This window comes from Ammospiza nelsoni, chromosome 2 (assembly GCF_027579445.1).
Source record: "Ammospiza nelsoni isolate bAmmNel1 chromosome 2, bAmmNel1.pri, whole genome shotgun sequence".
Taxonomy (NCBI): Eukaryota; Metazoa; Chordata; class Aves; order Passeriformes; family Passerellidae; genus Ammospiza; species Ammospiza nelsoni.
This window is the reverse complement of record NC_080634.1, coordinates 31,398,193-31,426,145: the sequence shown is the minus strand read 5'-3', so window position 1 is coordinate 31,426,145 and position 27,953 is coordinate 31,398,193. Positions and strand designations below refer to the sequence as shown.

Below are 27,953 nucleotides of genomic sequence, written 5' to 3'. Positions count from 1 at the left end.
AATCTTATCTCTGAGGAACGGTTCTAACAACCACCAGCTACGCTGGTTAGAAAGCAGTTGCTCTTTGTACTGACATGTGCAGATTCCACCATGGGTCACTCATGATGCCTGTGTAAAGAGGCTGTCAAAACAGTTTTCTCAAGTCTTCCTTAGAAGTTAAGGTGTTCTCAACACCAGGCAACCCCAAAATGCAAATCATATTTTCCATCTAAATAATAGCCTTGCAACATTACATGCTGCACACCAGAATCCTGACTTTCTCCCCTTTATGTGGGTGTTTAGTCTGCCATATTCAAAAGAATTCTCTTGAAAGCAAAGAATGGATAACAATCAAAGCTTAAAGTCCTTTATCTGTCAGCAGCCAGAAGGGCAATTATAAGGAGAAAATATTCAAAACACAGAAACATTGACAAGTCTAGGCTGGAAGGGCAGATGATCTTGTCCAACCTCTTACTGAAAGCTGGGCCCTGAACTCAGCTGTGTCTTGAATATATCCAGCCAAGAGGATTCCTCCATTTTTCTGGGGAAGTAATAGCATTTTGCTGTTTTCACATTAAAGATTGTTTTTCTAATATCTATAGGCACTTACCCTTTTTCCTGTTGCCTCTTATCCTGTCACCACGTACCCTCATTAAAACTCCTTCTCTGTAACTAGCTATTGGAAAACTGTGAGCAGACACTCTCCACCTGCCCAAGCCCTCTCATTTCTCAGCTGTACAAATTCAGCCTGTTAAGCTCTCAAAGTTCTCCAACCCTCAAGGCATTCACCAGACCATATCCAATTTTTCAGACCACATCAAAACTGGGGGGACCAAAACTGTACACAATGTTTCATGTGTGTCCTAATAAGGGCTGCTCAGAATAATCCCACCCCTTGATTGCCTGTCAGTGTTTAAGAGGCATTTGGACAATGCCCTTAAGAATGCTTTAGCTTCTGGTCAGCCAGAAGCAGGTGGGGAGTTAGGGAAGCTGTAGGTCCCTTTCAAGTGAAATTATTCTATTCTATTCTATTCTATTCTATTCTATTCTATTCTATTCTATTCTATTCTATTCTATTCCAGTTTTCAGACACACACTAAAGATTCAGATAACAGAAGTAATTCAGGACCGAATTCAGTTCTGTTGCTTATCATTACCTCTCATTCCATTCCCAGATACATCAGGGAGTAAAAATATTTTTAACTCAGCCCTCTGTGAAACAGTAACCTTTTGCCCCCCCTTTCCCCCCCTTCTGTTTGTGAAATCAAAGAGGACATAAAACAATATTTGTCAAACAGAAGTCGACCAGGACAAATGTATGAATTTACATTTTACAGAAGTCATAAATAGATTTATATGTGGGCCACGTGATGTGGGCTGGGCAGGCAGTTGTTCCTGCTTTGTGAGGCAGAGATCAAGATTCCTTTGCTACGTGGGGAAAAACCCAGAATTTTCAGGGCAGTTTCTCTCATTGAGGTGAAGCAGATCAAAGAGATACGACACAGGTAAGCACTCCCCCACTGCTCACTCCGCCCTCTTTCCTAATGAGTTTCCTGCTTTTGTGGGACAGACCGAGAAGAGCTGCAATAGAGTAGAAGGTGTGTGATCGTCTAGAAGCTGCTTTGGATTCAGAACCTGGAAAACAGAGATTCTTCTTTCCCACCCAAAACTTGTACAATGGGATCTTCCCATCAGTTGCTCTATTCCCATATTCACTAGTTTCTTTTATTTTCAAAAGAAATCTTCATAGTTTCCCTACCAAAAAACTCAAAAGGAGGAAGGGAGAGTTTTAATTGGTGTTCTATCTTCAGGTCAGAACGGGAAGCAGTGCACATTTTTCCTTGTGATGAAGAGAGAAGTTAGACCATGACTGCTTGTACCTACCAAAACCTCCTTCTGGTAAGTAGATGCTAAAACAAATGTGTTTATTTTGCTTATATGCATTTAACTATTTTTGTTGTAATTAGGGGAAAGCACACAATGTGACATGAGCTATATAAAACTGTTTATTTCTTTGGAGAAGCATATTCATAAAAAATATGCCTGTTGTGTCATGCTTCTTTGCTTCAAACAGGTCTTCACCAAAACAGTGGGATAGATGTAAGTTAGTATAACATGTGCAAGACAGCTCCTTAATTATGGTATTCTTGAATACCACAGATCCCTGGTATTCATTCCGTATTGACTGCACACAGTGACAACTGCTGACTCTTTCTCTCACAGAAATGGGGTTTGGAATGGGGGACAGGAAAGACTATTGTGTCTGAGAACAGAGGAAAAAAAAAAAAAGCACATCAACCGAGAAGGAACTGAGAATACAGGCAAACACTGAAATGAACACCTACATTTTACAAAAGCACATATACCCTGGCTACATCCAGAACCTAAAGTTACATTACTGCTCTAGTACTACACTGAAGTAAGATGCTCAATTTGTCAGGGCAGGCAGGCATATTAAATAATGCTGCTTTTCTTCCAGGGTTTGAACGAGTATTTGAATGTTGATTATGCAAGGTACAAACATCCCAGAATTAACCCTTATAGTTATTCCATGTCTTGCTTTTGCAGTAACCTCAATCTGCATTCCTGTTAAGCCAGGCCTCTTTAGATATGTCTGGTAATAAGTACTGATGGTCCATTTATACATTTTATGTTTTGCAGCTGTGTCCAAGCATTCCAACTATTCAATATGGACACACAGAGGAAATTCTAATATGTTTACATTGGTGTGCACAGATTTCCCAGGCTTATGATGTACATGCACATACTTGAGTGTCTATGTTTTTACTTTGGTCACAATACTTAGAAATGTGTTTATATGCTCATGTTTCATGTTGAAAAAACTGCTCCATCTTCCACAGATGTCTGACCCTTTAAATGCCCATCTGTTCTCGAGTGCCTGCCACCGCCATCCCTTCTGCCATGTTGTTAGAGACACGCTGGAAGAACATCCGCCAAACCTTGCTGCTTCTGTTCACCGCTGCTCTTCTCATCGGGGTCACCATGCTGGCCATCTCCTCTAACATCAACCCAGTGGGCTATTTCTTCCTCGGGGTAGGGGGAGTGTGCCTGGTCGGCTATTTGCTGAGTGTGTTTGTCGAGTGTTACCTGAGGAATCAACACCGGCGTGACGCAAATGAAATACCTCCAAACAGGCAAAGCCAAGCAGGGTAAGCAGCAACCTGGTTGCTCCTCTTTAACTCTCTCACTTCACTCATGGCCATTTTAAACACTCTTTTGCTGCCCTTCCCCTGAGGCACAAAATGCAGGCTCCATTCCCAAAGACAAAAGTTCTTTTCAGATTGTTTTCCCTCATTACTGATGTGGAGGTTGCAAATGTCAATGCCACGCATGTCCTGTAACTTTTATAATATGTATTTTCTTCCCCCTGGGAACTGATCCACTAAAACTTGCCAATGTTAAACCGATCCAGGCCCATTTTATTTTTTCTTTGAGTAATCGAGGCTTGCCAAACAATGAGTCAGACAAGGAAAAAGAAAAAATGTTGAAGCAATACTAAATCTTATTTGGGTTTAGCTCTATAAACCTTATCTCTAGAGAAACTGTTTCTTGGCAAACTTTAAGAGAAACCTGTAACTGGGTGTGTTTCCACTCTTAAAATTCCTGCTTGACGCTAATAAACCCCTGATTTTTAGAGACTGAATACTCCCACGTGTTCTTGGCTTCACGTTCATTTGCAGGTTTTCAGCGTCAGCTAATTTAACCCCAGTTTTCCTCTGTCATTGAAGAGGTTAACTCTACTTGCAGCCTTGCTTCCTTGTATAATCCAGATAATCATTATCCACGTGCATAAATGACTTGATGTTCCCAAAGACAATGTTTATTTTTAGAAAGACTATATAAAAAAAGAAGTCTGTATTGGGCCCTGCTAGTTTGGGGGCATACTTAAAGAAAAGTAGTATCCTTTTATTTAAAAATACAACCCAAAAATGAAAATGTCTCCAATGTAACATTTTTTCCTTTGGATATAGTTATTTTAAACATGGAATAAGTAGTCCTTGTTTAAACTAAATGAAACTACCTAATTTTCTCCACTTCTTAAAAATGGATGAGCTAATGTAATAAATAAAATAGCTAATATAATAAAAAAAATAGGTCCTGTTTTAGGTTCTTTTATTCCATGAGATAACTAGCAGTTAGCAATCCTTAGTGATAAATTTCAACTGTAGGAGGACACCGGGTTAAGCCTAGGACACTGAACTGAACAGTGTGGGTAGCTTCACTACCTCTGGGGAGTGTGGGAGAATGGTCAGACAAGCTATTTTCTATCCCAGTAAGAAAGGCATTTAGTTGGCTGGAGAGGTGAGCTGATCCAGGGGCAGAATATCCTACACAGCAATACCACATGAGATACCCTGTCTCAGTCCCATTTGTTGATTGTAGCACGGTCCCTATAGTCCATGATCTGTACTACAAACATAAATTATGCACTAAAACAACGAGTGTGTCTGGCATTGTTCTCTGGCACAGGGTGAATGCCGCCTATGAAGCACCCACCTACGAGGAGGTGATGACCATGTCAGCTCCAGCACCAGCAATATGGACAATCACATCCAACCCAGGCTCCGTGCCCTCGCCGCTGAGCGAGCCTCCCCCGTACAACGTCGTTATTGAGTCCTCTGCCCAACAGGGGATGATGGTGGAGGCTCTGCGGGGGCCAGTGCCACCAGACACAGTGCACCCCTCTGACACAGACACGGGCTCCAGGACGCAGCTGCAGCTGGTGCTGCCCCCGAGACTGCAGCGGTTTGTTTCGGACATCCATGAGGACAAAGACCTTGAAGAAAGGTTTGAACCACTGGAGCCACTCACCCCACCACCTCCTTACGAGACTGCCATCAGTGATGAGGTCTTTGCAGATGCTCACCAGCCCTCTGTATTAGGACTGACTTCACCTTCCATGAATACAGAACCAAACCCTCACTCCAATACAGGATGTTCCTAGAGGGATGGTAAAACGGCTGATAATGTTTTGCCTAAACGTTTGTCTCACCATTCTTTGAACCAGAACTGAACTACAGACACAGCTTCTGATGTTACCAGAATCTCTTTGCACAAAAAAGAAATCAATGCAATACCACACTGCTTTGACTTGGCAGATACATAAAACCACTGTGAGGAAAGTTGTGTTATGTATGGCAACATTCTCAAACTGGAGATACACCTTTATGGGAGAGAAGTAAATCCTGAGAAGAAATGAGATGGCCAAAAAAACTCCCGAAGGACTGTAGGAATGCAGCCAGAAGAATCTGCCTGGAAAAGGGGAGGAATAGAAACAACATTAAGCACATTCTGCCTGTGCATTGCAAACAGCAATATTGCTGAGCACTGTGTGACTTCAGCCACCCTGAAATCCCCACAGAGAGAACAAGCCTGCACTCCTCACCTTGCTGTTTTGCAGCAACACAAATTTATGGCCTCAGCTTTTTGTTACTGTCCCTCTGCCACACCTGCTCCCCATCCTCACCTGTGCTACATGGGAGTGTGACTAAGGGGAGAGGTCTGACTGCATCTGGAAGCTGGTACCACCTGATACCTCTCACTTAGGGTTGAAAAGCTGATAGTATGCATCAAGTGACTTCTGTTGTTCACAAAGTTCTCATCCCACACAGCCAGTGGTGGACAAGTGGGAGATAACTTTTCCCCCTGAAAGAGAGGCCAGCGATGGGATTTATACACATGTGAGCATCCTCTGCTTGGACCTCATGGCTCTAGAGCAGGGTTTATGTCTGCTGTATTACAGATGCACTCTAACAGATGGCCTGAGACACTTTACTGTCATCATGCACAGAAAGGCCAAAGCTCCCCCAGTTCTCTGTGGGCTCTGGAAAGGTCCAGTCTGTCTGCCAGGGCAGCGGAGCACCAGAGGACAACAGTCCCAAGACACATTTGGCCTTCATCATGATGGTTGTAGGTTGTAGGCAGGTTCTAGCTCTCACTGATCAGTGGTGCTGTGACTTTTTAAATGAGTGAGCTAAACTGATCAGCTCTGCAGTGTCAAAGTGGTCTGCAGTATGCAAAGAGATGCATTTGCATCTGTTGAATGTCCACATTAAAAAATTTAAATGGTGGTCGAAATCTCCTGTGAAGGAGAGCAGCAATCATCCCAGCCTTGCTCATGACTGCATATTTAATTCATATGAGGAACCATCAACCCAAGGCTAGAAGCAAATAAATTATTTCTTATTGTTTGATTCTTTATATTTCAAAGGAGAAAAAATAAACCTTTTATGTTGTTTATAAATAAATAGGACTGCATTAAAAATTCCTGGTGGCATCATTAATTTTTCCTCTCAAAAGAAACACTCCACAAAGCCATGCTTTTGCTTGCATTCTGCTTATTTGATAATCTTGGCTTAGAAAAGAGAGAGGAGTTCCATTTATGAATCAACAGCTGAATCACTTTATTATCATTATTGATGAAGCAATTATGATACCTCTGTCATGGAAGTATTAGGAGACACAAACTGCTGATCAAGGCACTGTGATTTCTTTAATGTCAATGACTCCTTGCATTTCCCTCCTGTATCTGCCAGCAGAAAAGAAAAATACCTTACCAAAAGGTGTCACAGGTATGTGACACAGGCATAGAAACTTTGAGTCTTAAACTGGGTAACTCAGGACTTGCCTGAGTGCATCAAATTGCCAGGAGTCAGGAAGAAATTCAGGTGGCCAGCACCAACTAAAAACTAGCCAAAACAAAGACCAAAAATGTCACCAGTTACAATCAGTACAATTCTGTCTTCAACATTTGTAAAGGTTGTCAAGCCTTTGGACTTGTGCTAAGCTTTAGCAGATGGAATTCCTGTGCACCAGGACACGGGAAATCTATGTGCTAAAGAATAATGTGCAGAAGCCATCTGAAGATTTACATGACTGTTTTTGTAAGTTGTATGGGGAGCAGCTGCGGGAGCTGGGGTTGTTTAGCTTGGAGAAGGCTCAGGGGAGACCCTATCGCTCTCCAAAACCCCTGAAAGGAGGCTGCAGCCAGGTGGGGTTTGGGCTCTTCTCCCAGGCTACCAGTGACAGGGCCAGAGGAATTGGCCTTAAGCTGTGCCAGGGGAGGTTCAGGCTGGACATCAGGAAGAGTTTCTTCTCGGGAGGGTTGTCGAGCATTGGAATGGGCTGCCCTGGGAGGTGGTGGAGTCACGGTCCCTGGAGTTGTTTAAGGGAGGGCTGGACGTGGCACTCAGTGCTATGGTCGAGTTGCCATGGTGATCTCAGAGGTCTTTTCCAACCAATTTTTCCAATTGATTCCTTAATGGGAGCTGTGAATTTGCTTTCGCTAGGGTGCTCGCTTGATTACCCCTTTGTATTTCCCTCCGTATTTCTCTGCACCCTTCCTCCCTCCCTGTTAACTACAGCACGTTATCATTTTTGACTGCAGCTGATTGCCGCAGGAACCCATCTCAGCGGAAGCAGAGAAACTAAAACCGGTTAAAAAAAGAATTAAAAATGCCCAGAGCCGGTACGCTTCCCAAGGAAGGCGCAGCCTGGCTACTGCGCCCGGTAGCTCCGCACGCCTGAGGGACCGCGCGCCCGCCAGCGCAGGAAGAGGCGGGAAGGCGCTCCCGCTCCAGCGGCGGTCACGTGAGGGCGGGAAGCGCGTCCCGCCGTTTGAATCGCGGGGGCCGCCGGGAGAAGGCTCCTTTCCGCCCGCCCGCCCGTAGTCAGGCGGCGGCCGCGGCCCGCGGGGTCCCGCCGGTTCCTCCCGCGCCAAAAGTCGGGAGGGGGCACGGGTGGCTTCTTGGCGCGGCGCTCGGCCCTGGTGTCCCCGCTCCTCCAGGATGCTGGCGGCGTGCGGCATGCAGCGGTGCCACCAGGAAGCTCTCAAGAAGAACCGGGTGATGCTGGCCAAGCAGCTGGTGTTGAATGTGCTGGTGGAGCACATGGTGGAGAAAGACATCATCACCACGGAAATGGTGGAAATGATACAGGTACGCGGGTTGTCGCCTGCGCCGTGAGCTTTGTGTCTGGCTGAGCTCGGTGTCGCTCTTTGCAGCGGCAGCATGGGAAAAACTCACCTGTTACCTGCACCTTGCAGGGGAATTGCACTCCGAGGAGCTGCAGCGTGCAGGAGAGCTGTGAGGTGCTTTTGTAGAAAGGCAAAGTGCATTTCCTCTTGACATTTCCCTGTGTTCTGGTGTGCAGTTGCAGCAGGCTGCACTTAGTGCATCGTATGGTAACTTCCAGTCCATTATTGTAGTTTTGTGCTTATCTTTTTCCTTCCACGTATAGAAGCAGGAATAATATGTATTTCCAAAATAATACTGTGAAAATAAGTAAATGAATACTTTATATACCGGTTTGTTGTGGCACCTTCCACATAAAGAGTTGGTGCTTCCTGTATGTTTTTGTAAATTGCGTGAATTGTATTGCAAGGCTCACTGACAACTGACAAATGCTGTTTGTTTGTAGGCTTGTGTTGCTTTCCCTGTGCAGTGGGTGCTGTGGGGAGAAGTCATCGGAAATAGCTTGGGATTCCAGCCAGAGGGATGGTAATGTGCAGAACACAGTGCAGGATGAGCTGCAGGTCTTCAGAGAAAGCAGGCTGGAAAGGAAGTGGTTGAAACTGCACAACAAGTGCATGTCAGGGCTCAAGTAAGGAGCTGAGGGGGTTTTTAGTCCCCTAGCAAAGTTCATGGTCCCATAACAAAGAACGGATGCTGAAAATTAGGATTATGAGCTATTTTCTGGGTATGAGTGTAGAAAATGTTAACCTGAGACTGATAAGGTTTTGATAGTGAAAAGATAACTTCCTGACTAATTTTGAGTCATTGTCAAAGATAATGTGAATTACTTTGCATACTTTGACGCAGTGTCAAAGATAATATTAGATGCCTCATGGGGCCTGTCAAGGATATCAATGCTGAGTTGTGGGAGCTCCAGGCAGTCTCACCTGAAATAGCTCCAATCCCCAGTGGAGGAGAACAAAGATACCATGAAACAGTGCAAGCCAGAGAGTGAATCAGGGACTTCTCCGAGTTCGGGCTGGAGTAGTTAATTTCATAGTAGCTGCTATGAGGCTGTGTTTTGGATTGTGCTGGAAACAGTGTTGTTGATTTCGCAGTGTTTTAGTTATTGTTGAGCAGTGCTGACCCAGAGCCAAGGCCTTTTCTTCTCACCCCACCCGACCAGCAGTGCTGGAGGTGCACAGGAAATTGGGAGGGGCCGTATCCGAGACAGCTGACCCAAGGGATATCCCACTCCGTATCCAGTTTCAGTGTCATGGTCAGCATGTAAAGGTAGGAGAAGAAGAAGGAAAGGGAAACTGAGTTAGAGAATGGTGCTAATGATGCCACAGTCTTGGATTTAATCCCTGTACAGGCCATTCACGTATGACTCAATGGTCCTTCCCACTCAGAATATTCTGTGTTTGTAAGTCACCATTGTGAGTGATGGAGCCCTGCTAGCCTTGGAGTGGCTGAGCTCCTGCCTGCCAACAAGAATTAGTGGGTGAATTCTTTGTTTTGCTTTGTGCGTGTGGCTTTTGCTTAACCTATTAAACCATGTTTGTCTGAACTTTTCTCACTTTTATTCTTTGGGTTCTCCCCACCATTCCACCTGGGGAGGAGGTAACTGAGTGTCTGATGCTTAGCAGCCCACAGGGGTTAAGCAGCATCATTGCTCAAGTGTGAATGGTGAGTAGGGGTGGGCTTCTGATGGCCTGCACTGTGTCACCTGAGGGGGAGAAGGGAAGAAAAGGGAAAAAAAATCGTCTCAAACTAAGGTAATGGCAGAGAAAGTACTCTTTTTGGTGAGGTGCTATTGTAGGTTAAAAGTATTAATCTGAGACAGAAGAGAAGAAGCCTAAAGGAGCCTTTCCCTCCAGATGTAATCGAGTAAAAGGGAATGCAGCAGTACTTAGTAATGGATTATCAGTAAGGAGGAAGGTGTTATGATGGATAACTCAGGTAAAGAGTAGTAGCTTAGTGAAAAGTTATGCCTAATACAATAAACACACCTAACTAAGTGCTTAAATGTGTATAAATAGCAGTAGCAGCCTGAGCAAGAGAACAGAGTGACTTGGACCACTGTTGCAGGGCATTGATCTGCAAATTGCAACAAAAATAGAAATATGGCAGAGGTAGAAGGAAGGCTGGATCTGCAGAATATGCATTGTACTAGAAGGATAAAAATGAAGGGAACGTTTACTGAATACTCCTAGACATAACAGTGCTATGGAGAAAGAGCAAAGTGCATTAAAAAAAAAAAAGAATCACTGGAGTGGAAAACACTTTGTCTTAACTTTGATCTTCCTGTAGTAGGTCTGTGAATTTTTAATATTCTTCCTGTCTCTGGCAAATGTGAGCACTGGTCTTAGAAGTGCTGTTAAGTAGCCTGTTATTGTAAATGTATTGTGATGCTGATCGCCAGGTACCTTAATGGAAACAGGAGGAGCCAAATGCCATTGACTGATGAAAGAGAATAGATTCTCCTGGATATTATAACTGGCTGGTTCTATATATATCCTCCTGCACCCTCAATAAGTCAGGAAATCAAGATCTGGATAAATAGTTACGATAAATAGTTATGTTCTAAATAATCTTTTCTTAAAAAGACAACAGTTACGCTGGTCCTGTTGGCTTGATTTAAGCTAAACAAAAGAAGAAAATGGAAATTTTTCTGGAAACAGAAAATTCTGGAAATAGAGCATTTAAATAAATTTCTGTAATGTAAGGAAAGTGAAGTAAATCAAGGAGCTCAGGGAGATGACATTTTTTCCAAGTATGAGGTGTCAAACCAGTACTGAAACTTTACCACAAGTAAAAAGAAGATGGGAGGGGGACTGTGTTCCAGAAGGAGCCACTGAAGGCAAAGATGGTTGAACTGGATGAGGAGCTCACAAGGAATATGAAGAGTAAGTAGAGAGTTTATAGGTGTACAGCATTGGAGAAGAGTCAGCAAATAGAAGCTGCCTCCTTTGATGTAAGAAATGTGGGGAGATAGTAGGATCTGACAGTATTGAATTTAAATTGGGTCGTTCAGAAAGATGCTAAACCGTGCGAAGTTTTTTTCACAATATACATTTTCAATAAATTGTAAAGAAAAAAAAATTGTGTTTACTTTGTAGTGAAAATGATGTTATGATTATCTAGGTGAAAACCCAGAAGAGGGGAGTTTCAAACACAGGGGGGAAATTATTGTGGCATAAAGTGGGACAGTGGAAACGGCTGTTTTTAAGGCAAGCTCCAACATCTACTTGCATAAATGCTTGTTGGAGCATTAGATGTTCTTCCAGAGCTCTGAGATGGACTTTTAAAATTGCAGATAAAATAGCAAGAGCTTTCATGCTTTTTAAACAAGTTGAGTACTCTGTACTGTAATCAAAGACTGAGATGGTATATATAGAAAGATTTAAATACTCCGTTGATCACTAGACAGTAATGAAGGGATCATTGGTTTTGACAAGTGACATAAATTTGATTAGGATGTTTGTCAATTTTATATGCTTTTTCTATGGATTCTGCAGGTGTATAATAAGACTAATATGGAATTTTGACAGGACTTGAGAATTTATTTACAATTAGTTTCTGTTATTCAGATTGTCAAACCCATATGTGAGGGGAAAGAAATAAATTAGGGATGTATTGGGAAATAAAATGAAAGAAGTGTCTTATTAACTTCTGAATGTTTGCTGAACATTATTTAGCATAACCTAAATGTGATGTTGAAGATAAAGGGCTGTGCTTCCTGATATGACTTTGAGTGTTTAAGGAAGCATTAAGGAAGAAGTCTGCCAAAAGCTGACTGCTGTGCATGCAAAGTGCAGAATATGAACATTCTGGAAATTTCCTAACTTTTCAGTAAAAGTAGCATTCTGGTTCTTGAGGTCAGCTTGTGTTCTTAACTATCATTTATGGCTTAGAGTCACAGACTGAAGAAGATGAATGACCTTTAGCTTGTCTTAAAGCAGCTGCAGAAAGGAAGAAAAATGCATTAGATACTTAAGAAATCAAGTCTCAACTTACGTTTCTAGTTACAATAAAATTCAATGAGCTTACAGCAAGATACAAATGTATGGAGGTGGTTATTTTCAGCGACTAATGGAGCAGTGTTACCAGGAGAAAGGAACCTTCATACTTCTGGGAAGGCACAAGTAAGACATTGTTATTGGCAATTCTAGTCAATAGTACTCTGAAAATTCCGGATCCTGTGGGAATAGGAGAAGGTACATTCACTGCTAAGGGAAAGAGGCCATTTATGGAAGAAAGTTTGTTTCCTGTAGCAAATCAAGACCAATTTATAGAAAGGAGTTTGATAAATAAGGGAAAGGACAAAACATTGAAGCCAAGGATAAAAATAAATGCTCTTAGTCAGTCATGAATGAATATAGGTCTGAAATTCTAAATAGGTTCATAAACATTGGATCAACAAGATTTTGCAATATCCTCCCAAACAATGTGTCAGGGCAAAACCCAGACTCTGACACTGAGCTTGATAATTATGAATGAAACCAGATGATATGATATCTTTTGTAGCAGAAGATTTTCACATTTACTTCAAGGCTTCTTTTTTTTTTTTTTTTCCTGTGATTGCTGTATTGTTAAGCTTTAATTATCTCTAACTCATCAGCTATTCCCATCATCCACCAAAAGGAGAGATCTTGGATCTAAGTGATAATTAAAACAATATAAGATTAATTCTAAATAAATAAAATTTGTTTATGATACCTAGTATTTTGGTGTGTGATTTTTGGTGTAATTTAGATTTCACAGGGAAGAGTATTATTGTAGAAATTATACATTTTGTTGGGAAATACCTGTTAATATCCTAACAGTTAGAGCTTCTTGGCACTGTTTAATTTTTTGATGGCTACTTTTCCCCATATACCAGTATATTTCGCTTCATTGGTCTAAGTATTCATCTGTACATAGAAAATACCATTCTGGAACTGACTGCATATAGTAAGTGTTTTACTTAATGTTTTCTGGAGAATTTGACTATCTGTGTGAGACCATAAACTATTGGATAGTAGTGGGAGCATGTGGTTGACTTTGTGTATTCAGTGAGGAGGAGCAGATACTATTCCAGCCGTAACTGGAAGAAAAATTTTAGAGAGAATATGGTGTATTACTGTGTGTGGTCATGTATGAATTGTTGGCTTGTTGTGTGGTGTCATGTATTGAGCAAATAGGAACAGAGAAGTGTGAATGAAATCAACTAGGAAGAATATAATAGTGGTTCTAGCACAGCTAAGCATAGTGGTGAAATGTTTTTCTGAAATAAAAAAAAAGGAGTTCTTCTGATGATTCATTGCAAGTTATTTATGTCAGATGTTACTTGAGTATGGATTTTGATTTTTTTTTTCCTCAGGCCAAGTCTGGGAGCTTCGACCGGAATGTGGAATTCCTCAATTTGCTGCCCAAGAGAGGCCCTAATGCCTTCTCAGCCTTCTGTGAAGCTCTGAGAGAAACCAAGCAGCAGCACCTGGAGGCAATGATCCTGAAGACAATGTCCAACCTGAGCCATGAGATTGCAAGGGTACAGCAGTTTTTAAAGAATAGGATGGATGGATTGCATTTCAGATTGGGTTTGGGCACAAAAGGATCTTTATCAAATGGGAGAAACTCAATTTTTTACAGAGGATAGAGTGGTTTTGTTGTAAGTTGAAATTTGTAGTAGCCTTAGCAAAAGCAGAGAAGAAGAAACTTGGGAAGAACAGAATTTTCATAAAGAATCACAAGATGGTGGAGGTTGGAAAGGGCCTCTGGAAGTCATCTCTTCCAACTTTCCTGCTCAAGTGTTACGTTCAGTAGGCTTCCAGAGTCACATCCAGGCATTTTCTGAATATCTGCAAGGATGGAGGCTGCAGCCTCTCTGGGCACCGCCTCCAGTGCTCAGGCACCTCCCAATATAAAAGCATTTCCTGATGTTTAAGAGGGAGTCTCCTGTGTTTCAGTTTGTGCCCATGGCCTCTGGGTCTGGCGCTGGGCACCACTGGAAAGAGCCTGGCTCTGTCCTCTTTGTGCCCTCCTTTCAGGTATTCATACACATTGATAAGTTCCCCTTGAGGGGGATGAGGGATCACCTCCCTTCATCTCTTCTGCTGGCATCGCTCCTCCTGGTGCAGCCCAGGGTTCCAGCTGCCTTTGTGCCAAGGGTGCACTGCTGGCTCCTTTTGGGCTTGGCAGCACACAAGTCCCTTTCTGCCAAGCTGCTTCCCGGCTGGATGGCCCCCAGGATATATTGGTGCCCCAGGCACAGGGCCTTGCACCTCTTTTTGTTGGACTGTATGAGGCTCCTGCACTGTTCTTACATCCAACAAGTTCTTAATGGATGTGTAATCAATAATCCAGAAATTTTCTCTGAACATTCATTGGTTTAGTTTTCAGTGATTGTCTGAGTAGACTCTTGAAGAAACAAATACTTGTATTTCTTTCTTTTGTTATTTTTTTCACCTTTTCACTTTGTGTACTTAGTGTTGTACTAAAGGAAGAGTTTTGGAAAGATTCCATGTTCTTAGTGCATTGGCAAGGATGGAAACTGTCAGTAAACATATTTTACACAAAGGAAGCGAGATCAAATACTTTTGCACAAGTGTTCCCTTATTAAAATGTAAAATTTATTAGACTACCCTTTTAATTTTTTGTTTCCAATTTTTCTTTACTATACAAACAATGAAATCTTGACAGCAAACAAAAATAGAGGAATCACCAGACAATCAAGTTCTTGTTAAAACCGAGAAAGCTAAGATGACCCCAGTGTAAAGATTCTAAACTGAGGATTTGGGTAGAAGTGCAGATGATCAAAGGGGAGGAGTCTTGCATTGAGAGAAAGTGCTGCTGCTGTCTTGTCATGATGTTTCTTTTGGAAGTGACCATAATATTATATTTTAGTCATTTTTTTGTGTATATAAATGCATGTATCCTTTCTTCCATGATACCTTCAGCTTTGTACTGTAGAGAAAAAAAAGCTATTTTATGCTACTCTTTTTCATGGATTTATTGATGTCTTGTAGCTTGAACACTGTCATGAGTCAGATCTTCCATACCCTGTCAGTGAGTCCTGTAATTCAAAGAGACCCCGTTGGCTTGGTGAGTTGCACTTGATTTGCTACCTGGTTGGCTCCTGCCAATTAATACTGTCTTAATTTGATTGTAGAGATAAGCTTGCCACCACTTTGCTCATGCCAGGAATGCAAACTTGACAGTAAACTGACTATATTATGATCAAAGAGGGTGCTTTATAGCATATGGGAAGAGACAACCAATACGTGTTTCTTGTTAGCTTCATTTATTCTTATGGGAGACTTTGTTGCTTAAAACAGTACCTGTCAGTAAAATTCTAGATTTTGCAAAGATTTTCTTGAAGATCTGTAATAGAATTTCATTGAGCTAGCACTCTGATAAGATACTGACTTCAGGCAGCATTTCTTAACCAAGACTTCCTTCTTAAAAAATTAGTTTAAGGCCTTATATGTGTTATCTGGGTCCAACTTGCTTTTCTTTAGCTTCTGTCAAGTGCAGGATATCAGCTTCTCCTTAACGTGCATTTCCAGCTTAGGCCAGGGATCTGGTCTAATAAACATTGGTTGGAATGAATCTCCTTGCTAGTTTTTATGTTGCTTCTGGTAATGCCTTGAGTACTTTTTCCCTAACCACAGGTTTTCCCTTATGCTGGTTACTAGAAGCTCTCTCTGGTGTTGAAGAGCAAGTGTCTAATTTTTGGAAACTTTTTTATTTATGTGCAAGGGTTTTAGGTTGGGTTGTTTTGATTTTTTTAGAGCATATGTTCCTCCAACCAGGAGAGCCATGCCTCAAAATGCTGAAAGAGGATTTCAGAAGAGCTCGTGAATGTCATTAGCTCAGTTTCTTCGGTACAGAGGAGTGAGTGTTTGTCTGCAAATGGCAAATAGTTGATTATCATTCCCCTCATCTGCTGTTATCCAGAGGAAAGTGTTCAGAGGCAGATTAAAAAAAGAGAAGGGCTTTGCACTTTATGAAAGTTAAAATTGTCTCGTTTGATCACTTATGCATGTGTTCAGCATGGGAGGCCTTTTATGAAGGAAAGAAGTATTCTGTTTGAAATTTTCTAGCAACATTTCATCAGCCAAACTCTGAAAGTAAGAACATACTGTGCAAAACAGCAGAAAGCACAAAGATCTTAAATTAGATGAGAATTCTGTTTTCATACTCTGTAGACTAGGCGTTAGATAAGGCTGACCCACATACAAGCAAAAATAAAAGCTGTCAGTTAAAATAAATAAAACAAGTATACTGTTACAGCACTTTTTTTTCTCTTCTGTGTTTCATTTTGTGTCAGTAGGCCCTGATCAAACAAAATGTTTGGAGGTGTGAAATATGCATAAATAAATATAGTTCAGAATTTGCAAGTTACTACCTTAATACAGAGGTTTTGTGTCTGAAATTTTTAATTTTTATTAATATATTTGGCTTTGCACAGAACCAATAGAGCATTCCTTGGATAATGGAGATGGTCCCTCAATTCCTCCAGTGAAGTATTGCACTCCTGAATTTTATCACAATCATCAGCACTTGGTAAGTTGTTGGCAGAGAAAGTCTTCAAGATGTGAGATGTTTGGATCAGTGAGCTGAACATGTGCCACTTAAAATTGAGTTGAAATGCTTCACTGGGATGCAGATCAGGGTTGTGCTATTTGTGTAAATGAAAGGTGTTACCAGTCATGCTCCGTTTGATGTGGTTCTCATTTACAAGTGTCAAGAGATCCCAAAAGGTTCTGTAACTCTAAACAAATCTCTGCCTCTGTTTTTTTGGTCATGAAGAGCTTGTTGGAATGACTTCTGTGCTATTGCTCTCTGTGAGCTGTCAGTATTATTGCCTCAAGCTTATTTATCTGTGTCCTCATTTTCTGTAAGATGACAAACCCTCTAAATGACTGTAAGATAGTAGAACTGTGTTTTCAGCTAGTAAGTTGGCTGTTTTAATTGTCAGCTGTACCCAATAGAATCCTTAGGCTTGAGAACCAGATCAGGATTATGTGTTAGAATTCTACCTGTGGGTAGAACAATTTGAATTTCTAATCTTCTGCTGCGGTGTTTGAAGTTTATATGTAATCTAATTCCTTTTTGTTGATTCTGTCTGTAAATAGATTGGTGGGATGGGCTTAAGGAAAAATTACTTTGTGTTGTGGGATAAACACTTCCTTAGGGTTGTACAGTGTCAGAGGCTCTATGTGTAATGAAACAGAGGTTTTGTTTGTGTGTTGGTTTTTGTTTGGGTTTTTTGGAACTGTCTGTGGGGGTGACTTGATTAATAAGCAGTGCCAGTGTGAGCTTGACTAGGCTCCTTTTACATCTGTGCCTGGATGCACCTTATTTGATATTCTTCTTTGGTATTAAATTTTACTTCCAATTTGCAGGAGTGTTAATAAGTGAATTACTATTGATTTGTTGTTGTTGGAATGGTAGGGACAGAGAGGTAACTTCTCTGTCAGAAGGCACCCCTCTTAAATTAGTTTTTTTCCTGTTAACCTCTTTTGCCAGTTGCACAACTTTGAAGATCAATGACTGACAGTCCCTTGCTGTTACAATGACACTCATTGCTATTTTACATCTCTGCTCCCAACAGCAATTAAGAAACCTTAGCTAAATTTTGCATAGTGTTGTCCTTTGTTGGGGGTGACACAAAAATATTTGGGGCCCTGCTGGGGTGAGGAAAGGGGGAAAAGTTAGCAATATCTAATTCACAATTTGAAATGGATAAGCTGTGTTTCTTTTGAAATGAGGAATAAGGCAAGGCAGTCTAACTTATTAATAATAGTATTGTAGCATTGTCAGTTGTGGAGGCTGGCAAGCACAGGCATATCAAGTTGGTCTGGAATGATAGCTGTTCTATTCTAACACACCATTATTTCCTTGTGTAGTCTAAATTTACCCGTTTTTAATCTTCCTTGCAGGCATACAAGCTGACATCAGAGCCACGAGGCTTAGCGCTGATCCTCAGCAATGTCCGCTTCAGCAGCGAGAAGGACCTGGAATATCGCGCCGGGGGAGACGTGGACTGCGCTTCCCTGGAGATGCTCTTCAGGCACCTCGGCTACCGAGTCACTGTCTGCCATGATCAAACTGCACAGGTAAGGGGTGATCCCAGTGCTTCACAACCGGTGTGCCTGAGAGTTTGTGTCGTAGTTGTCTCTGGTACGTAGCTGAGCTTTGAATATATGAATTATCACTTAAGAATAGAAAATGAAGCTGAACGTGATGATGCTCTCATACTGATCCACATGAGAAAGCTTGGAAGGCTGAGCTCTTCCAGTGGATAGTAGTATCACAAAGAACTACAAGAGGTACTATTCTAGTCTGACCCTAATGCAAGGGGAAGACTTTTGAGACCACTCCTGGCATGTGTTAAAAGCACAAATTAATGAAGTCTCCAATTTACTATAGATAGACTTTTCCAGTGTTCTCTCCTAAAAGTTAAACTTTGCAAATATTTGATGTAGTCTTTGCTATTGTGACGTTTTCATGTCCTTTCACTGGTGAAGTCAGTTGGCATCCCATTCACCAGTCTATCTGTGCAGCTCAGTTCCACTCTTTCAGTCTTCACTAAAAACATGTATGTGCTTCACATAGGAAAATTGGTTGTGTTCCATGACTAACTTAATCAAGCCACTCTCCCTAGGAATGCAGTTGCTGTCTTCTCCAGCATCATTTGATCTTAGTCCTTTTAAATCCCTATGAATTCAACTGACACAGGACGTGTTAAAGAATGTTTTCTTCAAGAACAGAGCTTTTGCAACATTGATAGAAGATATTTGTATCTGTCACGTTGTCGGTTCCTGAAGTTTTTCAGTTTAAATTTTGAATTGACCACTAGTGTCTGAATGCCTGAAGCCCCAGAGTATGTATCTGTTAAGCTGGTCCAACATCCCAGCCAGATGCCAGTGTCAGTGTAAAATATCACTTGTAAAATATCACTTGGTTTCCTCTGTTGGCCTAAGCAATTCCTGCTTCACAGTGTTATATTTAGGACTGAATATTGCATAAAAGAAGAATATTTTGCCTTTTTTTTTAATAGTATATGTCTTTTTCATGTAAATTTGAGGTGTGAGGGGTTTTTCTTCGTTACAAGGAGGGCCATTTGTGTTCTTCCCAGAAAATTGATTCACTTTCCCTATGGAAGTTTGGAAAGCATTGGATTTTTTTTTTCCTGTTCTAGGAGATGCAGAATGCATTGGAGAGATTCTCCAAGCTGCGAGATCATCGAGATGTGGATTCCTGCATTATTGCTCTGCTTTCCCATGGTGTGGAGGGTGGGGTTTATGGCAGTGATGGCAAACTACTACAGGTATGTTGCTGAGTCCTGATCTCTTGTAGGTTATCTCCAGGAAAGTAACAATATTCAAAAAGAAAAAAAAAAAGAAAAAAAAAAGACTGAGGATTCACATATTTTAAAATAGAAAAAAATAAGGGCTGGAGGGAAGAAAAGGGCAAGGGGAGGTCTAGAAAATGAAAAATAGCAAGCAGGAGAAATTATTTCTCTGTGTAAATACTAGGTAGAGTTCATGAACCCAAGCAAGTATGAACCTGGGGAGAGGGTGGAGAAGGGATATGTTTGTCACACACTGAGTTTGCAGATAAAGGAGAGGATTACCAAGACTGGTGAGGTAATAAGCAAAAGATAGGGAACCAAGGTTGAGACTGGGTTTGGCTTACAGGAGGCTACAGTGAAGAAATTTCCTCTCTTTCTTCTCTCAGTTGCAGGAGGCTTTCCGGCTCTTTGATAATGCAAACTGCCCAAATCTCCAGAATAAGCCCAAAATGTTCTTTATTCAGGCCTGCCGGGGAGGTGAGTGCCCAAGCACTGAAAGCCATGTACTTGGCATGCCATTAAGGCTCATTTTGCACACATGCACACCCTCACATTCAACTTGCTGTCAACTTTGCTCTTTGCTTCTCTCAGGTGTAAGTGGGACCCATATTCACCTCCCTCTGCCCCGCTGCTGCCCCTGCATCTGTTGCTCTGTAAGTGTCTTTAGCTGTGCATGAGGTGTGTGCATTGCCTTGCAGACCCCAGAGCACCTTGGTGACATAAACTCTGTCATGTCCCACCCATACCCCGAGGCTTCCTCGTGCTGTGCCTGCAGGAGGGGGAGCGGGGCACGTGGTGCACAAATAGCAGCACAGCATGGAGCAGTACACTAGCACTGGAGTCTTGCTGAGGTCCTGTCTTTCTCTAGATCCTTGATGTGTTGTGTCTCCTGTGGTGGTCTCTTGAGCTGTCAGGGTTGTTCCAATTATTTTTAGGGTCTTGGCTTTTTCCTTTACCTGAGCCTGTTTTCAGCCTCAGATGACCTTTCCTTGCACCCTTTTCCACATACTGCTGTTGAATTCTTACATGCTGCTGTACAGAACTCTTTTAATGATTCTTACAAACTTGTTCTTCTTCTGTGCTTTGTGTACCTTTTAATTTAAATTCTATTACTCCTTTTCCTCCCTTTTGTAACTAAACAAAGACATCTGTAACTAGCTACCTTTCAGATCTGCTAATGACCAAAATTTTTTTCTCAAGTGTTTGGACTCTGTGAAATTGCAGCTATTCCAAAGTGAAGCTCTGTCTTAGAGTTTCCTTCTTTTCCATTGTGATAGAGGAGTTTTCCTCATAGCTTTTCCCCTTGTTTTTTCCTTGTTTCTCACAGTTGTCTCCCTTCTTTCTCATTTTTAGCAAGCTTTACAGTTTGTCCTCCAATCTCTACTCTTCTTTAATCCCAATACAGGGAAATGCCCAAAGTCTACATGAAGTATTTCAGTGGTCAGAAATACTTGATCCTTTTAAGCATTTGGGAATATTGTAACATGCATGTTTACAATGTGAATTGAATCTGATTGCTTTCCTTAAGTGAATGAACATTTAGATACTCTTGAACAAATGTGAATGTGCAGACTCAGGGTGGAAATAAGTGTAATTAGCCATAATTTTCAGCTGACCTCATTAGGTAATTATGTTTATTTGACTGTAATGTTACCATAAGGAGTCTGTTAAGACTAACAAATCAAGCTTGGCCTTTGCATTCCCAAAAAGTTGCTGTCAAGGAAGAGTGGTAAAGCTTGCTGTGCATAACACTTTAGAACTAGGATATTGCAGTAGACAAAGGATTAAGATACTTGAAAAACTGTAAGGAAAAACTCAATTTAATAAAAAACAGCAAAGACAAAACCCTGCCTTGTCTAACCTCTTTTAAACCTTGATTAATAGCTAGAGGGGAAAGCCAGTTAAAAAGTAATTGAGTTGTCAACAAAAATGTGTACCCTTTAGACAGCATTAAAAGGACTGTATAAATAGTATTGTCAACTTTGAAATAGTAGTCAATCTATCTGTGCCATGCAAGTTAGCTGGAACTAGTTGAAACAAGGTGAGAAATACATAAGTTATTCTTCCTCTCTAACCTTACATTGTAGGCCTGCTCTGTCTTCTATTAGTGACACATTTTTAAAATGTAGATAAAGAAATATTGGTACAGTCCTAATTCCCAATGAGCTTTTGGCAGGAGTCTACTAAAGAAGTTAAGTAGTTCACCTACAGTCATGGGTCAAAAACCAGTGGCAACAGAAAGCAATGGGAAGAGTTTCAGTGTGGCATAAAAGTTGCTTAGAATCTGCATTTGATGTAGTCCATTCAAAAGAGTGAAAAATTATACTAAAAGCTGGGTAGTTAGCAGTTACTTAAATTAATTGTCAGAACAGCTGTCTGGGAGCTTCAGTACAATTTAAACAGACTTGATCAATCTCTGGCAGTGGTTCTATAAATTAGAGGTTAAGTATGCAAAGGGTTAGTGCTTTACATGTTTTAGTAAAGTTGATAGGAGTGGTGTTTGAAGATATGCATGAGGAAGATGTTTAATTCTGAAGCTTTAATCAAAAAAGTTTTGATTTTATACATAATGGGATGAATAGAGTTTGACAGTAAAATTACCTGAGTGTTCTGAAATAAAATGCACTGTGAACAGTACACTAAATTTTTAAAAAGACAGAGAACTGGAAAGATTTTGAGAAGGGTGATAAAGGCATGAAAAAAATGTGGTTAAAAATGAAAAAATACGCATTGCTACCGTAAGAGATGAGAAAGGAGCTTAATTATGAAATTATTAAATTCTGAGCTATGGAGACTTTAATTCTAGGCTGTTTCAGACAATCACACTCCTCCCACTGCTGTTTTCTTTTTAGAGGAAAAGAACAATGTTGCTGACTTATGAACTGACCACTTTCTGAGCATAATTATGAGATGCCACCTGTTCCACTGCCTGTTAAAGGGTTAGAAATCCAAATAGATTATTTAGACATGAGCTGGCAATAAAAATTGAGAAACATCTTAGGAGGAAGGCCTCTGAAGTGGACACTGAAGCCTTGTAACACTAGACTCTGATTTTGCTGTTAGGAAGAAAGAATAATAGATTCTCATAACAAAAGAAAACAAAAGGGCAAAATTATATGGAAAATTTGTGAAATGTAATTTTAATTTTCTTGTAACACAGCTGGACTATCAAAGTTACCACCACTAAGCAATTAGTTGAGATTATAATGGAAGCTCTGCATCATGCAGAAAACCAATTGAGAATATCTACACTTGCATAATGCACACTAATGAATCCTGGAAAGAGCATTAAATGCTCTCCAGGTTTTAAACTCCAGGTTTTATCTCTGTGGACTGTAGGTCTCTCTCATGTTTGGATTCAGATTATTTTGCATTTTTCTGCTGCACAATTTATGCTTTTAATTGAAACAAGCAGTATTGTAATCAGGTTTTAGAACTAGGTGAAATACTTGGTCTAGGTTTTCTACATGTCCTGGGTGTAGATCATAGCAACTAAAATTACAGCTCTTGTTTGAGTTCTGCAGTCAAAAGACAGTTAGCACTGCAAAGTGCACTAGGCATTTTTGGATATTTCCAAGGTAGGTATGAGTGGAAAATAAAATCATCATGGGTAGGCATCAAATGAGTGGTGGAGAACTATCAGAAACTTCCCTGCTTTCATGGTTATCTCATGATCTGTGCAGGAAGAGGTGGGAGCAGAAATCAGCATGCAGACCGTGTCAGGTTAAGCAGGTGCAGCAGTTGTTGGTACTGCATTAGTTTGCGCAGAAGAACTTTCAGATGAGTTTTGAACACCTGAGAAAGCCTCAAGTTAATGCAAAAACTTTCTGCTTGTCAGGAATTGTGGCATTGCTGACCAAAAATCTAAGTCAGTACAGGAAAGCTACATCCAGTAATTCAGGATAATTTCTTCTCCCTTTCTCCCTCTCCTCGTTTATTGCCACCACAGATGAGTTGGACCGGGGAGTGGATCAAAGAGATGGCAAAGGATGGTCAGATTCTCCAGGCTGTGAGGAAAGCGACGCGAACAAGGAAGAAAGCCTGAAGCTGCGGCTGCCCACGTGCTCGGATATGATCTGTGGATATGCTTGCCTGAAAGGTAATTGTTTGGGCCCCTAATTGTTTGGGCATGAGGAGGTTTCACGTGTCGGTGTTCCCCAGAAGGCTTCATGGCAGGCGCTCTCTCGGCAGGCACGGCGGCCATGCGGAACACCAAGCGCGGCTCCTGGTATGTGGAGGCTCTCACCTCCGTGTTTGCAGAGGACTCCCGACACACCCATGTGGCTGACATGCTGGTGAAGGTAAAGGCCATTTACTCTCCCACTCCCACCTGGCTTTAGAAGGGCCTTCCATTGCTTCAGAATGCTAGGATTAAAGTACTGTTAGAGCACTTATTTTTGCCTTGTTTGTAGCAAAATTATAATTCTTTCCTCCTTCTTGTTTACTTTATATACAGCTGCATAGTAGTTTAACCAAGTAATGCTGTTTCTTTGACTCCTCCTGTTTCACTGATGTGGTCACATGGTGCACTTGCAAGTAGAGTTCATATTGCTTGCAACAATTACTTTTCTTCTATAGAAATAGCTTTTGTTTTAGTTGAGTTCATTCCCTGAACATGCACAAAACAGCTGCAAAAGCAGCAATACTCATATAAAGTAAAGATTGAAAAAGTGGAGGAAGAGTGAGTGAAAAAAAGCAGTGTGACCACAGCAACTTGAGCTGCTGTGGAACTGCACCATAGTTATTTATCCTTCTTATAATTACAGGACTACTTAATGCATTAAACAGAAAAATCTGGGAGTGCAGAAAGAAATTACATTCTTCTTCCTTCTGTCTTTTTAATCCTTCTAGTCACTTGAATTTTTTTCCTCTCACATCTAGGTGAATAGGCAGATCAAGCAACGAGAAGGTTATGCCCCAGGCACGGAATTCCACCGCTGCAAGGAAATGTCGGAATATTGTAGCACGCTCTGTCGGGACCTTTACCTGTTTCCTGGCTATCTACCAGGAAAATAACCTTGCCAGCTCTGTTTGAAGAGAGATACTGCCAAAGCTGAACTTTGACTGTGGATATCTGTTTTCACTCTTACGAGCTGTGACATCACATGTGCAAGCAAGGAGTGCCAGTCTAATTCTTTATGTCCTTTTCTAAAATAAACTGCCCACTCTCCTTGACCCTGACTCAGTCCAGGGTTTAAAATTCTAATATCCCAATTGGGTGTGTATGTATAGAAAGTGATGGAAAGAGGATCAGCACTGGAACTGGAAAGAAGTGGAAACATCCTTTGGAAGGAGACATAAGGACATTTGTAAACAAAGTTAATGCGAAACTGGAAATGGACTACTAGTACAAGTTTTTAAGTTAAGCCTTTCTGAAAGGAAAATCAGTCAAAAGATGCTACTTATCTTATGCTTGTACTTCAACAATTTCAAGTACTTTCTGCATGGTTATTCATCCAGGACAGTCGACTGCTCTACATATTGAAAAGGGCTTCTTATGAAGGAGAATCTTCCCCCTCCCTAAAATGGAAGGTTATTGTTCTCAGTACTCAACACTTTCCATTTTGATCACTTAAAAGTCTATTTTTCTACATTCCTTCTATAGCCAAGTTATCAAAAGAACTCTAAGATATACCAGATTATCAGGAAAACATGTAGAGACCCAAACAAATATGCCTGTATAAAATGCCCCAGAAATAGTTTTGAATCCAGAAATTCTAGATTAACTTCCCTTAGTCCCAAGAGTGAACAACTGCATGGAATATTCCTTTTGAGGAATTTGTTTGCCATAGTACTTACATGTCACAACAGACATTCACTCCACCAGTTTCTCAGGAGTCTATAAATTGCACTGTACAACCGAAGCCCTGAAGCTCTACAGCTTTGTACATGAGGATCTTTTGCCTTTTTAATTGACAAAAATATTCAAGGCAGCTCTTTACAGTCTGAGCATGTTGCTTGGATTATTTATCACTGCAGGTTTTTTTTCCTTTTAAATGAGAGGGAAGAGTTTTATATTATTATACTGTTCTGTGAGTTTTCTTTCTTAATCCATGATCATTTAAAAGCATAAACTATCACTTCTTTTGGAAATTTCTTCCACAGCCTCTTCATGCTGTAATTTGTGTCTTGCCGTGTCCAACTGCAGTTACTCCCACTTGATGTGATGTGGGAGATGGGCATTGCTCTCTTTTTGTGGTAAGCCTAAATCCTGAGACACTGGATTACATGTGGACTACAGGTGGCTCACTTCAGTCTCAGTCTCTCCATTTTGTAGCACTAAGTTGGCATAGTTCCTTGCTTTTTTTAATGTAAGTATGGCTTTTAAGATCTGTTTTTCGGGATAGAATTATGAATGGGAAGCACAAAGGTAAATGGAGGGAGGCTGGAAAACTAGGCATGTGCTCTTTTTATTGTTCTGCCTGGTAAATGAAGGCTGTGTTTCCTCCAGCTGACAAGGGTGCAGCATTAATGTGTATCTTGTATTTATCCTACACACAATGTGATGAACAGAACAAGAATCATACTTGCCAATTGGTGCCTTACTCTGAAGTCTAATACACCAGTTTAGGGGTCGTGTATTAGGCTGGAGTATAAACAGTGTCTTCCTGAGTGCTCCCTCTACAAAGTGGTGCAATATTTTACAGATAGATTTATTGATGAAGCAGTCCATTCTGATGGACTGAATTTCTGTAGGATTGCATCAAGTTGCATTATCACTGCCACTTTTATATATCTTTTGTGCACTTGTATTTTACTGCCTTGAGGTGTCAAAATAAAGAATTTTTGTTTGATTAATCTGTGCGGTGTCTTCCATTTGGAGAATTAGATCCCTGCAGAAATGGAGGTTCTACATAAACAGAATTTTGTGTCATTTCTTGGGATAGCACATCCCAGAGGGGGTTTTGAACTCTCAGGCAGAAGCCTGCTACTTACAGCTGCAACCACTGTGAGCTGCTTGTGAATTTTGATAACTCCCTGGCCAAACAAAGAGTGATTCATTAATAAGGAGAGATGAGGCAGAACCACCAAGTAGGAGGCTGCTGTTGTGCTTCAGCAGATGAAATACTCACCTTGGGAAAATTTTGGGGTTGGTCTTTTTGAGGGAAAAGTTGGTGTCAAAATGAAGAGTTCGTGGAAAAAAAGGAGCCTCAGAGGCAGAGGCTGAAAAGAAAGTGAAGATACCATCAGTCAGATTCTGGAAGCGGAGGAAGGTCCAGGGGATCAGAGAGATGCATGGGAAGGAATGCCGGAGAATGCTTAGAGGCTTGATGCATAAAGCCCAAGGCTTGTAGCTGGGAGCAGCTGTACACAGAATTTTCTCTTCCCCCTTCACAAAGGAGCCATGATCTTACTGCTGGGTGGGGAAACTGAGATCAAAGTAATGCACCTGTGAGAAAGTCAATTAGTGTGAAATAAAAAGGTAGAAGCTCTGTTCTTGTAAGCTCTAAAAATAATGCCCAGTCTCTAAATCCACTAGAGGTTGCCATTTACCCTGTTTCATCCATGACACCTTGAAGATTTGTTTCCTGTCTTCCATGATCTCTTTTTGGTGAAAGAGTACATTGGTTTATTAAAAATACAGAATTCTGGTGCAGGAAATCCAGTATGATATTAGCACTGTAATGACCAACATCTACCTGTGCAGAAAGTGATTCTAGCAGGCCAGAAGATGAAGTAAAGAAGATGTTTTCATTGGTGAGTTTGGAGCTACTAGCATGGTTTAAGGAATTACTTACAATAGCTGGGATAGCAGGGCAGTGTTATGAGGTTCACATTTTGTCTGGAAACCAGAAGAATAAGGTCGAGGGCTTTATTTGAGATGGGGAGTGAAAACAGTGAACCCAATGTATTCTAAAAATCTTGTGTTGCATGAGAATCACATTTATTAACAGAACAATTCAGTTAATACAATTTTAATTCTGAACTGGTTTTGTTTCCCTATCTGTGATTACTGATAGATAGTCAAAGGATTTGATTTTGTACAAATAGTCATTAGTCCCCTTAAAGATTAGGATGTACAGAATGGTATTGAAAGAGAGCATATGCTTCCAAAACATCAAAAGGTTTGGCTAAACATCTCTAATACATCATATAAAATTTATGCCAAGCTGAGACTCCTGACATGGACTGCACCGGTCTTATATAATTTGTTCTTACCCCTCAGGATATGAGAATTCTTCACTATATCACACCAGTAAATTATTAAGTTAGGAGAAGGAAATGCAAGAAGATACTGTTATGTAATAGGTTATGTCATCAGCGTATGCATACAGAGAACAGTTTCTTTAAAAGGAAGGGAATGAAATGGAAATCTCCAGAGAAGTTACAATCGACTGTTGTCACAGGATCAGCAGCTTTGGTGAGTCTGTTTCACTAGGAATGAGAGCTATGTCCTACTCAGTGCAATTTGGCCTGCTGTTTGTTGCTGATTTTGCCGCTTCTCATAGAATTCTTTTCTGTTGAAGTTTGATATTCTTTTGTTTCAGTTCATCTGCATTTGTTACTTGTTTATGGGACTGCTATCTATAACTTGGTCTTCAGACTGTATTTTTGCACGAACCGTTTTGCCTGCATGCACAAATTCTTAAGATGACATCTGTGTAATTTACTACATATTTCAAAGAGCTCAGAGTCGCACTCAGATTTCTCTGACT

At 41.0% G+C, this 27,953-nt stretch overlaps 2 protein-coding genes across 3 annotated transcripts; both read left to right on the top strand.

Annotated features, from left to right (window-relative positions):
• Positions 1-1,411: 1,411 nt before the first annotated feature.
• TMEM139 (transmembrane protein 139) lies at positions 1,412-6,245 on the top strand. 2 transcript variants are annotated; one of them, XM_059465937.1, is made up of 4 exons: positions 1,412-1,484; positions 1,791-1,878; positions 2,841-3,149; positions 4,471-6,245. In XM_059465937.1, the coding sequence occupies exons 3-4, from the start codon at positions 2,857-2,859 to the stop codon at positions 4,943-4,945; spliced, it is 768 nt and encodes a 255-aa protein (XP_059321920.1). In that variant the 5' UTR covers positions 1,412-1,484; positions 1,791-1,878; positions 2,841-2,856; the 3' UTR covers positions 4,946-6,245. The 2 variants fall into 2 exon arrangements, with proteins under 2 accessions (XP_059321920.1, XP_059321919.1); XM_059465936.1 differs by lacking the exon at positions 1,412-1,484 and adding an exon at positions 1,540-1,577.
• Positions 6,246-7,681: 1,436 nt separating this feature from the next.
• On the top strand, positions 7,682-26,062 carry CASP2 (caspase 2). Its single transcript, XM_059466855.1, has 10 exons — positions 7,682-7,937; positions 13,318-13,485; positions 14,963-15,038; positions 16,408-16,502; positions 17,882-18,058; positions 19,144-19,272; positions 19,683-19,773; positions 23,246-23,395; positions 23,488-23,597; positions 24,178-26,062. The coding sequence occupies exons 1-10, from the start codon at positions 7,788-7,790 to the stop codon at positions 24,310-24,312; spliced, it is 1,281 nt and encodes a 426-aa protein (XP_059322838.1). The 5' UTR covers positions 7,682-7,787; the 3' UTR covers positions 24,313-26,062.
• Positions 26,063-27,953: the final 1,891 nt, after the last annotated feature.